Raw genomic sequence first — 12,456 nt, 5'->3', positions numbered from 1 at the left:
AAGTCATAAGTGGCCTCTCAGAAGAACCAATCACTGTTTAGGTTTTATTTCTTTCCTCAGCCTACATTGTTTTGGGAATATTAATTGCAGGAGAAAACACTGTAAAGCTTGTACACATGTCTCCTGTTCTGGGATGTGTTATACTCTCTGTTAATTAGTTCCCTCAAACAATAATTTAGTGTAACATGACTTGAAAATGCACAGTTAGCTTTTCATCTTCTCATTTCATTACCAGCAAGGAGTGCTGCCTAATTTCTCATCAAAGCAAAATGAAAGCTTGTGCATCATTCCAGCAGCTTAGCCGAAACATAAGCACATCGAGGCTTGTCTGAGACCGCTGAGCTCTCAGTGTGGGCTGCAGTCCAACGTGCACTGTAAACATAGGAGTAGAGCTGGTGCGCAGCCGCTCGGCTGCCAATCCAGATGGTGTGTGCGCTTTTTAGGTTTCCAAAGAAAGCAATTGTCCTAAAAATATACGAGGCTGTCCGGGGAGAAAGAGGCAGAGGAAAGGATGAGTGGCGCTCGGCACACACACATAGACGCAAGGAAAAACAACAGCAGAGCTTCCCATGTGTGGTTAGTGACGCTGCACTCGCTCTGCCAGGGGGGAGCATGTGAACGCACACCCAACACACACATGATGGCACACACAGAATCATGAACATACACCTTCCATTCTTTCAGTTTCACACACGCACACACACAGTCAGTTATTGCCTGTTCAGCTCGCTGACTGAACGTAAACACTGAGTCGTTCCAACACTCACAATCAATGCTGTCTGCTTCCTCTCCTCGTCTCACACCCACACTCACACACACCCAAAGCGCTGATTTTAACCGCTGCGCCGTCCACGCTCAGCTGGCTGGGCCGAGCTAAATGGGCTGTGTCCCGAGCTCTAAAGATGCTCGGCTGTATATTTAGCCCTGGGTCATTTCCCAGGAGGCTCCGCACTTTGGGCTACGTTTATCCTCGCCGCTCAGGGGGGAAACTCCCAGCAATGCCAGCTATCTCTGCTTTGCTAAAGGAGTGGGCTATAATTTGGTAAATTGGTCAAAGGAGCCTCTGTGCTCATGTGAAAGAAAGCACATGGTACGGCGTTGGCAGAGATAAAGCGCTGTGGCTGAAGTCGTCCTGATAGGCTGTACTTACAGGACGCAGACACGTGGCCGTGGTCTCTCATCATCTGTGCGTTTCCGCGTGACACTTTTTAAAGGGACGCTCGAACATGACTAACCAAGCAGGAGGCTCGTAAACTCAGTCCTGCTGCAGATAATCAGTGTTCGTCTGTGAATGAGGAGTGTGTAGGGTAAGAAGGGGAAATTCCTCTTTATTACCGCTTTCATCAGATAAAGAAAGTCATAATAACATTGGACTCCATTACTTCATTGCTTAGATCTGGGAACACTGGTTACATCACTTCAGATGAGTTATAAACAGACGCTCCATGTTGTCTAAATTTATTTGGAAGACATAAAGCAGGCAAAGAGTAAGTGAACTAACTGTATTTGCCGTAGTTGTGCACACAGTCTTTAAGTTTTACCCGCAAATAAAGTTGTTTTTATATATGTGATTCAGTGAAAAAGCTAAATAATAATTATTAACTCTAAGTTCTTGAATTTTTTACCATCTCTCTGTGTTGCATCCTTCCTCGGTGTAACGTAACTGACACAAATGGTGTCTAAATGCAGGAAAATAAGAACCAGGTTGGTGGAACATTAGCAGAATTTGTCTAAAATCGAGGCCAGTATCAGCAGATGTGGACAGGATGCAGCTGTAAGCGCCTATCAGAGCGATTCCAATCACTGGTATTGATCGACGACTCTTCCACCTGCCAGATTTTATTCATTCTGAACTGTGAAGCAGAAAATACTCAACTTGTTTCCCTTTTGAAGCCAACATGTATTAAACCCTTTGTATATTATTACATCTGTTACTTTTTTGCTGCTGCATTGGAGATGAACAGCTTGCATTTAGCTGCTCTCATGAGAACAAACGCAACATGATGCTCAGATGACTTGGCTCAAGGTGATGCCATGGCTCTGAGCGAGGGGTGTGCTACGAACGTTTTTTATTCTTTTTCCATCCCACAAACATCCATAGTGTAAGAATGCAGAGTGTAAGGCACGATCAGACGTGTGTACTTACGTGTTCAGTGCATTGGAAGTGTGCTGTTTGTGTTTTCTCCCTGCAGGTGCTGCAAAGCTCTTGGCTACAGAACAGTGAATTTCTTTTTTTGTCTTCTTTAATTTTGGATCTTTTGTAATTGTATTTTAAGACCAGACTGGTGTTTTTTATTTGAATAGTCTGCAGCAATCTGCTCTGTGGTTGTGCGCCTGACATTTGCTGTTTCGCCACAGTAGATTCAGTTCATGAGAGTTAAGATCACGATTTTCTCATCTGATTCAGGATTCTGTTGTTCACTGAGGGGCACTGACGTTGGAAATTTCATATTATATACTCATTGTGGCTTTCAGTAGGTATTTGTATTGCATTAAGACAACAAGCAACATGACAATGACTGTTTTCAGGGACTGTTACATCGAGCTGTTTAATCAGAAGTGCTTGGTTTAATGGGATAGATCTTCCCACAAGATAGCATTATTCCTCCAGTGTTAATACACGTCACACCAGACTGGGGCCCAACGAAATTCATCTGCATGTTCTCTAGAAATAGATGGAGCTAGAAGCTTGGTTTCTGAACTACTGTAGCTGGCACATCAATGCTAACATGTGCTAGTCAGTCACAACTGCTCTCCAAGCTTTTTCCTGTCTAACTGTGCAGTTAGATTCACCAAGGACTGGACAGCGTTTGATTCAGTGAAGAGTGACCGAAGAGGGAAAAACAAGCTCTGTTCACCAAAGTTGAATTTGAAGTGAAGATTTCTGTGCATTTACTGTGCCATAGTGTATATATGATCAGGCCTTACGTGTGACATCAGTGTGCTTTCAGGGCTTTGATTCCCCGTTAGCTTGTGACTGCAGCGGCGTCTGTCGGAGTTTCTCACCAGAACATAAACACAGCCAGCAGCCCGTTCATCCATTATGACTCTGAACACAGCTCGGGGCTCCGAGGATCGACCTTGAATCTGAACTTCACGATGACACAGCAGATTCTGAGTTAGAGTGGAAGCCGTTCTATATTTAATTTAAACCATTTAATGGTTTTGAGTCTATGAAATATACAGCCTATGAAAGCCAAGACCCGGTCCTGGCTTTGAATTTGGGACCAGATTTATTGTGCATGGCTTGCAAGAATTGTCATGATTAAATCAAAAGTCTTTGATACCGTTACTGGTCTCGGTGCCTCAGCTCCCCTTCAAATGTTTCCTTTGAAGAGGACTAAGAGAGACTGCAAACACTTCCTCTAAGCGCTATTTCGCTGATACACAGCTTCCCAGGCTTTCTCATGCTTTCTGAATTAGTCCCAACGACAACACACACACACTCTCACACACACTCTGGCCATCTGGCTGCAATTGCACAAAGCGGAAACGCACATGTTAGAATATATCACTGTGAGAATTGTTTGTGTCTGTGTGTGTTTTTCTGGGTGAACACACAATAGGGCCTATTTGTGTGAAAATGCCTGCGGCTGCAAATTTTGGTCTGCGAGCACATCCACAGTCTGCACTTAAAGGCTCAAACATCAGTCGGGTGTTTCCTTTTTCCTTCATTCCTAGACGTAACTCTGTCTTCCATGTGTCTGATGTGCAACAGCACACACCTACCCGGTAGACAGCAGATAGTCACGGCTGACATTAAGGTAATTTTCCCATCTGTGTTGCGTTGGCAGTGTGCTGTATTGGTAATTTAATCAGCATTTTGTCTTTAAATGTTGTAAGTTGGTATGTCACTGGTGAGGCTGGAATTTGGGGGAAAGTTGGGATGATTTACTGGTCAGTGGTTTACTCTGGGCGTTTGGAGTCTGTATTCTGGGGACTATAATTTACCCTTTGCATTTACTGTTTATATTCCACTGAAGCTTTCTACAGAAGCAGAGCATCCCAGCTCTCTGTGTGGGACTGTCCAGTGATCACTACCATGGAGATTCAAATTATGATTTCCAATATGTAACAGCATAAATCTTAAAGGACAAGCCTCACGATGTTCTGCTTTATTTTTATGTGAAGAAGGATCATTTTGTGCGTGTTGAAAGCCTTATACATGACATAGAGCCCCTTTGTTAGCCAAAAAAGCTATAAAAAAACACATTATGGGCCACACTGTTACATTTAATCCCACATACCGCATCCTGCTGCTGCCAATTCTTCCCATTTTTCCAAATGTGTACTAATCCGCTGCTGAAAATAGTCCCCAGCAAGTGCACTGTTTTCTCCTGTTTGAGCAACATTTGCAAAAAACTACAGTGCCCAGCAGCTCAGTGGAGCTTTCTGGGGGGGGATATCTGGGCTAGAAAATGTTAAAAAAATCTTTTAAAATGGTGTTTCATTTGAAAAAACTATCCAAACATGATACACTACGCCTCTGCTCTATCCGAAAACACCTACAGATGCACTCATTTCTTGAATGTTATGTACAATAAGAAAAGGTTTCACATCTTTGAAAAGTGCCACATGCCGTTTAATTCCTCTCTGCTGCGTACAGATATGACTGATGTTTTCGACTGAATATTTCATGCTTCATTTAGTATGTAACATCTGTGCATGTGTGGTAGTCTGCGGCGAGCCAAGCCCACACAGGCTCATGACATCATGGACTGCTCTGATGTTTTCTTCTTCTGCTCTCTTTACCTTCATCTTTCTCCCTCTACACCCCCAAGCCTGCCTGTCCATCTGTCTTAGTTTTTCTGTCTCAGCCTGTCCTGACTGTCCTCCTTTTCCCGCCTTTTATCTTTGCTCTCTGTCCCCTCTGTCCCCTCTGTCTTCCCCCCTTCTGTCCCTGTTGGCCTGATCCTCTCTGTCTCTGTCTCTCTCTCTGGTCATATCTGTATATGGCGCTGAAAAAGCGAGTTCCACGGATGGACTCTCTGGTCTTGGCTAATGGAAGTGGACTTGTCTCTTTGTGTAAATATTTGCACAGAGGGATTATAGACGGTCCCACGCATTCAAGGTGGAGCCCCGCTCTGCTCCAGGCCACATTAGGGCAAAGAATGGCGCTGAGTGTTGCTTCGACGTAGCGTGAGAGGAGATGATGTGACATGACATAACATAGCACGGTGCTGAGTTTTTGAGGTATGAAATGTTGCAGGTATTGATCTCCCTTTCTGTCCCTTTGTGTCTTTTCTGAACAGGCACCGAGCAGCGACCTCCCCCTCAAACATGTAGACACCATGGTGAGTTTCAGTGTACATGTGCTCACTTTTCACTGTCTTCACTCAGTGTTTCTTCTCAGGTCCACTCATCTCTTTTGTTTAGATTATTGAATTAAAGGAGTTGGAGTATCTGCCTCTGTGATGATGGCAGGCAGATCATGCGTTTGATGTCAGAAGGGTATTAATAATGAAAAACAGCTGAAACATTCATCATTAAAATGCTTTAGAGAAGAACTTTGGGTGTACACTTGATATATAAGAGAAATAAAAGTATGGGAGTCCACAGAAACTGTTTGTTTCCTGTTGGTATTTTGGACTGGACTGGACTCCAATTTACCGCCAAACTCATGGTGTTTCCAAAGAAAAAAAAAACACATATCCAATGTTGACCTTAAAAACAAAGTACTAGCTTTTTGTACTTGATGATGACCGACTCAAATCGCAGTTTTAAAACAAGACAATCAGGGATTTCTGAGCCGGGAATCGAGCCAGGCTGCTGTACCAAACAGCTGATTCTGTTCCCATTAGACCTTTCGCCTTGACTGTGTGATTAGCTGCTGATTTGTGTCACCTGCGGTGCACACAGACATGCAGGAAGCTTAAAAGTCGACGTCAGCTGCTGAATGTAAACGGTTCAAAAGATCGTTAACAAACTGAAGAGGTTTTGGAAATCAATGTCAGACAGAGTCATGCAAATCCTCCACCCACGCAGACAAGACTGTCAGACGACATTGGTTAATTGCAAATGATGCCAATACTGTTTTGTACAACACCTGTGCACGACAACTATGGACTGGGTTCGGGTTAGTAATGACTCCCTCCTCCATACCTGCATGTCAAGTCAACAACTGCAAAGCTTAGAATATGCACGTCTGCTTTGGACTCACTTGGCGCTGGCTGTCTATGACACAACTTCCTGTGAGTTGTATTTTGTCTGGGAAAGGAAGGATCAAGTAACCGATTTAGAGTTACCACCCAAAGCCAAGTACCCACTTTCTCCACAAGCACCAAAATAAACACGGATGCAGTGTCTCCCTCAGTATGTGTGTGTGTGTGTGGCGCTGCTTTTATTGGCATTTCCTATGTTATTCTTCAGTCTTCTCCTGCAGTGCAGCACAGAGGAGCAGCAGCCTGTGATGAAGCCATGCTGGAGCTTCACATCAGACAGTCTCAGGTCATAATTTGGTCTGCACCTTAACTAACGGGCAGAGCCTGAAACACACAGTGATTATAAGTCTGTACACTATGCATGTGTTAGAGTGTATATGCATGAGTTGGTGTCTGCGTGTGGGTGCAGCTGCCGCTGTCTGGTCATGGGCATTTGCTGTGACGTCTGGGAGATGTTTGACCGCGCCTCATCGCCTCGGAGCATCCAAAAGATTCGTCTCATGACAGCATGAGCCTCTCTCGCTCCGCTGGATCAGTTCCTGCCTCGGTTGGTTTGGTGTTTCTCTGCTTTGTCAGCTGCTATTATTATTATTAAGTCTTTTTTAGCCCCTTGATGTACGCATTAAAAATGAGGCAGTTATTTGATCAGAAGTAGCAACATCCTGTTCTTTAAATAGTGCCTATTTTTAGAATGAGAGATTCTCTACTGTACTTCTTGTATTTGTGACAGAAAGGCACGAAAAACTACAGGAAATATAGGAAAGTTATGAACACTTATTGTACTTAAATGTAACACTAACATGATATACTTGACAAAACCAGCACCCGAGTGCAGGAAAGTTTTACAAAATGATGTTGGACGTGACTTAACACACATGGTGGTGAGGAGTTGCAGTCAGCTGATTTATGAGTGTGTATTTGTGTGTACAAAAGTGCATCAGACCACACGTTGGCCTACAGAGGCACAAAGGGATAGAAATCACAGTTTAGATCCGAGCAAAGATGAGAAGGAGGGAGGGAAAAGTGGAATATGAGGGGAGATAACGTGATGGGAGGCAGAGTGGGAGGGGGAGGGTGGCCAATACAGAGAGGGGAGAGAAGAGAGGGAGGGAGAACACAGAGCGGACAGGACGGGACGAGGAGCGCTGTGGAGGAGTCTGGTCTGAGCTGGAGCATGAAGTGGCCCATTGCAGGCAACGGCCCAAAATAGAGCCCTTTTTTTTTTTTTTTTTTTCTTCCTCCTCTTCTTCTTCCCCTTCTCCTCCTCCGCTGTCAGAGAAGAGGGAGAGGTTTCACAGAGGAAAGTTCACTGCCGGACAGAAAGCAGTGAGAGGCAGCTCTCCAGAGATGAACCGAGGAGGGTCTTTGAGAAGGCGGCTCTCCTCTCTGAGGGGGGCATGGCGATGGAGTACGGGCTACCTTTTCAGGAAGGTAGGAAGCGATGGAGGGCGCACAGATGGATGGATGAATGGATTTACAGTAGTCACCACGGGTGCTGTAGCGTGTACTTTTCATGTCCGCTCCTTCATCACATGTTTTTTCTTTGTTATTGAATCGTTTCTCTCGTCTCCTTTGCGGACTTTTACCAGCCCCCAACGTCTTTTGCCCTCCCTCCCTCCCTCCTTCGCTCCCCTGCTCTCTCTCAGATGGTTAATTTGAATGGCCTGCTTGTAAAGTCAACCTCCGCAGATGGTTTTCATCTGGAAACAGGCCTGCCGGACCCCCCACTCCAGTTCCCACCTCCTTCTCCTCCTCCTCCCCCTCCTCCTCCTCCTCCTCACCCACGACTTTGCCTCCCCCTGTTCTTCTCAAAACACGTTCTCAGAGCAGAAGCAGGTCTTAGGGTGTGGATTGTGAGATGTTCAGAGCGGATGTCTTGGTCCGCTTCAGAGCTGCTGCGCTGGGAAACTTCTTTTGTTGCTTCATTGCGTCGTTCTCATGAAGACACTGTTGACTGAATTTTATGGCTGCACAGTCGATTCCATTCATAGAATCACGGCACTTGAACATCATGATGATGTCTCTCAGTTTCTCAATGACAAAAACATCCGCGTGACCACAGAGAAAGTTCTTGTCTGACTGGAGTTTCATTGTGATGCTTTGATTTACCCAGATGGTTGCACTTTTTCTTCAATATTGTGGCACATAAAATGCTCTGCACACCAATTCAGAGTAATTTGAAGCAAAAGCTATGAATTAACGGCCATCCTCACTGCACAATATAAACACCATCTCCTGCAAACTCTATCCCAGTCTGTAATTAAGACCTTTGTTTGCATGCTGGTTGAACTGGTGGCACCGTGTACTTCATGTCCAGCTACCGGCATTTGTCGGACATGTTAACCTTGCCATTCAGAAATCCAAGGTTTTCACCTCACTGTGGCCCATTTAAAAGTACTTTGGGCTTTTTTTGACTTTCACGCACAGCAAGAATCATAGCTCCACTTAGCAGAAGCACCCTTTACCCTCTTCATGCTCTGCATCTGTCTCTGGATTCTCTCTTTCAGGCCGTTTCTCGCTCATTCATCTCTGTCCTCCTCTGGCAACTCTGCACTTTATAGCCCCTTGCAACATACTGAAACGTTTAGGCTGAAGCACAGGCAGAAAATGGGGGATTTGCTTTGTGTCGCCTCGGTTGGGCTGCGGACTGGTGAATACTTGAGATGTGAGATGTGAGATGGAACAAAGGAACGGAGCATAAATTTGTTGAGATGAAGTGGATTTGTTGGGAAAGCAGAGAGCCCAGGCAGACGGTGTGTCGTCTGATTTGTTTATATCATTGTTTGTGCTCATAAATAAATGTGTCTTCATTCAGTCCCTCCAAGAATTTGCAGATTAACATAAACTCAACCAATGTGTACAATATTGTAAGATCTTCTGTTTTTGTTTTTGTTTTTTCTTAAATCAGTGTAAGATTTTCTGCCAGAAATGGTCAAACTGCTGGAATGCTTGGCCCCCTTTTTTTTTTTTTTTTTTTTTACCAATCACCGTAATCTGATTTTGAATCAAGTCAAGAATCAATTTTCAATCAAGTAAACGTCAAACATCAAACTCAGCAAACGTCCCTGTAACTTCACTAAGTCTGACAGTGCAAGAGTGGGGCTGAGTAGGGTTATACCCCCACAAACAATTCAGGTTGTTCCCCTGTAGCCCTGCAGACGACTGCAGGTTTATCAACATGTGTGTCCTGCAGGTGATGCACACGTTGGACCAACTGACAGAGAAGCTTCTCATACAGTATAAAGCAGCTGTGGACAGCAGATAGTGACAGAATCACTCACGTTTATAGATCAGCGCAGACCGATGTACTCATGTTGTCACCTTTGTCACATTAAATGTCGCAGATTTGAATGCGTCAGCTGGCTGGAGAGAGTTTAATTAGAATAATTTTAAGCATTATTCAATTGAGGCTGCGCGTCTGCTGCAAGTATTCAGTGGCAGCAGAGTGACGTTATACCAGAAACAGATGTGTTTCTGAGATGTAAAGTTTAAAACCCATTTTCCACCAAAATACCAACAACTTGCTCTGCGCTGCCTCATTTGAATGAACCTCCCACCTGTCTGCTCATCTCCTCCCACCTGAGCATGCACGGCAGCAAACTACTACACAGGTGAAGCGAATTTCAGCATCAGGAAAACATGGGTAGCGCTACAGGAATGCCCTCATACAGGACTTCCTTTTTAAAATAATCTTTTAAAGTCATTTTTAGTTTTTTACAGCTGACTTGTAACTTTCACCTGCTTCTAGCAATGTGAATATTGCAAAATGAAAACAAAATGTTTGCAAATTTTTAGCACATTTTTTGGAACAGCTGCTGCTAATATAGTAGTTTTGGGCTGCAATAACACAGCACTCACATGATTAATCACATGCACATATGCTGGATCTCCATTTGTTTTGAATGTGCACACTGACAGTCAGTCGGGCGTTAGGAGGGCAGAGCAGGCTGAAACTCATCCAGTGGTGCTCTTGACACCGGTGGTTAGCCAGCCAGTCTGATCTAATGGATGATGATGGATAACAGCCCCCTCCTGTGTACATGTGACCCAAACACCACAGGGGAGTGAACAAGTCCACATGGCCTTTGACCCTCTCCTCGAGCTGGTTCAGGGGGGAGGTGAGGCTTAGTGGAGCCAAACACAGTCAATCACCTTCAGACAAACTTCCTCTGCAAGGGCTTCTCTGCCCTGCTTTGGGAGCGTGCCATGTGATGCCCCCCTCACATGCACAGCATCGTGTTAGAGACCCCATCGCAAGGTGCATCCAAGAACTGTGTGTACAATAAATCCAAATTTGTTTTCCTATAGGTTTATATTCACAGTGATGCTGAAACTACATGCAGCTGCCTCGTCTACTGTCTTACATTGCAGGGAGTTGGTTCATTGGCTCATTTCAGGCAGAGTGGTTGTTGACGATATCCCCCTCACTGAAATGGAACATGTGGAACTCCTAAATGAAACTGCAAACCCTTCAAATGTTCACTTCCTTCTTTAGAATATAAACAGTAAAATATAAACAGTAAAATCACTGACAAATCCACCATCAGTGGAACAATTGGTGTTATGCATAGGCCAGTGATGAAGCTCTGTTCTTCTTTGTGTTTTGCAGGGCTCAACAAAATCTTCAAAGAGTGTGGAGTCACGGCGCAGACCGTCGAGGTGAGAGCTCTTCTCTTCTAGCTCCAAGTTTCCCATAAAAGGCTTCATTCGGCTTATTAGACTATTCGTTGAATTATTTTAGGAACTGTTTTCAGCTGTTTTCTCCAAAAGGACGAACATATAAAGAAGAAGGTCAAACTAATATTAAGCACAAGCTCTTCCATCCTCTGTCACATTCAGCTTGAAGCTTTTGAAATGAGGGGTCTGCATGTAATATGATATTTGCTGATGTTGCCAGGGGACTTAGGGAAGCAACATGCCCTGCCATTGAACTGGACCTCACACTGTTTTGTTGGACAAAAAAGATATTTGGTGTCAGTCCCTCTCACCTCCGTCCTCAGGGAGTCCCAGATGTGGTCAGTTGTGTAATTAATGTGTAAAACTTGACACCACAACAGTTCAAGCTGAAATGCAGTGTCAGGCGTGAGTGACAGTTTGATTCCCTCCCAGCAAATCAAAGAGTTGACGCAGGGTTATAAAAACAGTTCAGCATCTGAGGCATCAGTGCATGTAGAGCTGTGCGTGTTCACGTTCATTCAGTGTGGAGATTACAGCCCATAGAAAGGCAAAATCAAACGCTTTTTAAACATGCACAACAGCAGTCATATAACTCCTGTGATACTTGGAATGAAGGTGTCCAGTGGGACCAGACATTATTTACATTCTTATAAAGACAAATTCATTTTATGTGTAAGCTTAACGAGGGAGTAAACATACTAGAAACACTCTATTCAGCTTTTATTGCTCTTATCTTGGTACTTCTGGTTGTCCGTGAATGCACCACATTCACCTCTAGACACAACATACCACAAACTTCTACAGAAACATTTTGATGGGTGAGTTGATCATTGTGCTTTGCAATGGTGCGTCCCGCTGCACATCCGTAAGCATAGTTCAGTCTTGCATTCAAATTAATGTGCAAATTTAGGAACATTCCCGAGTGAACTTGTGGGGGCTGAGATACGACTCACAGGTTACTACATGTCTGGTTTCTACGTCTCACCTCCAAAACACATCTCTGAACTGATAAACAGTCAGTTGAAAAGCAAATGTGCAACAAGAATCTGAAGCTTGAAGCTGCTGTTGATATTTTAGTGCCCTCACGTTGGTACCAAGTTCTTGGTAATAAGCAGTAACATTCAGAGCTTTTTCAAAAGTTATTTACAGTTACAGAGTTTTATCAAACTGCTGCTCCTAAAATAACAGGCCTAGAAAGTTGTAACAGAATCTATGGTGTTTGGCTGGACGGATGTTTTAAAGCTGCATTTTATTATTTTTCTGGTCACTTGGGGGCAGCTGAGCAATCTGTAAACACAACGCTTTAACATTTTATCAGCTTGTGAAGTTTTTATGGCAAACATTTTAGTAAAAAGAAAAAAAAAAGCCTGTTTCTGGACACCCCTTTTAGACGATTTCGAGTGGGCTAGTCGCTAACTTTGTCTGCGTCCTGCGTGGTGCTGGACAGGAAGTGAACGCTCTGATTATCAGAGCCTTTTCTGTGCCCTCGCCACAGTTGTAAACAAGCTTGATGAGGGTGAAGCCTGTGGGCCTGAGCACCATAACAAAGATTTTGTCTTTACATGAGATCAATTTCATGTTATTCATGTTCGTTTGAGCCATTGTTAATACACAAACA

General features: G+C 44.1%; 1 protein-coding gene across 1 annotated transcript in view; it reads left to right on the top strand.

Moving 5' to 3' along the window:
- tns1b (tensin 1b) overlaps positions 1-12,456 on the top strand; it is a 151,368-nt gene that overhangs the window by 87,964 nt on the left and 50,948 nt on the right. The window contains exons 5-6 of the mRNA XM_076747214.1: positions 5,253-5,294; positions 10,771-10,820. Coding sequence (XP_076603329.1) covers positions 5,253-5,294; positions 10,771-10,820 — 92 coding nt within the window. The remainder of the gene's footprint in view (positions 1-5,252; positions 5,295-10,770; positions 10,821-12,456) is intronic.

The sequence above is a fragment of the Chaetodon auriga genome, chromosome 13 (assembly GCF_051107435.1).
Source record: "Chaetodon auriga isolate fChaAug3 chromosome 13, fChaAug3.hap1, whole genome shotgun sequence".
Taxonomy (NCBI): Eukaryota; Metazoa; Chordata; class Actinopteri; order Chaetodontiformes; family Chaetodontidae; genus Chaetodon; species Chaetodon auriga.
This window is presented reverse-complemented; position numbering and strand designations above follow the sequence as displayed.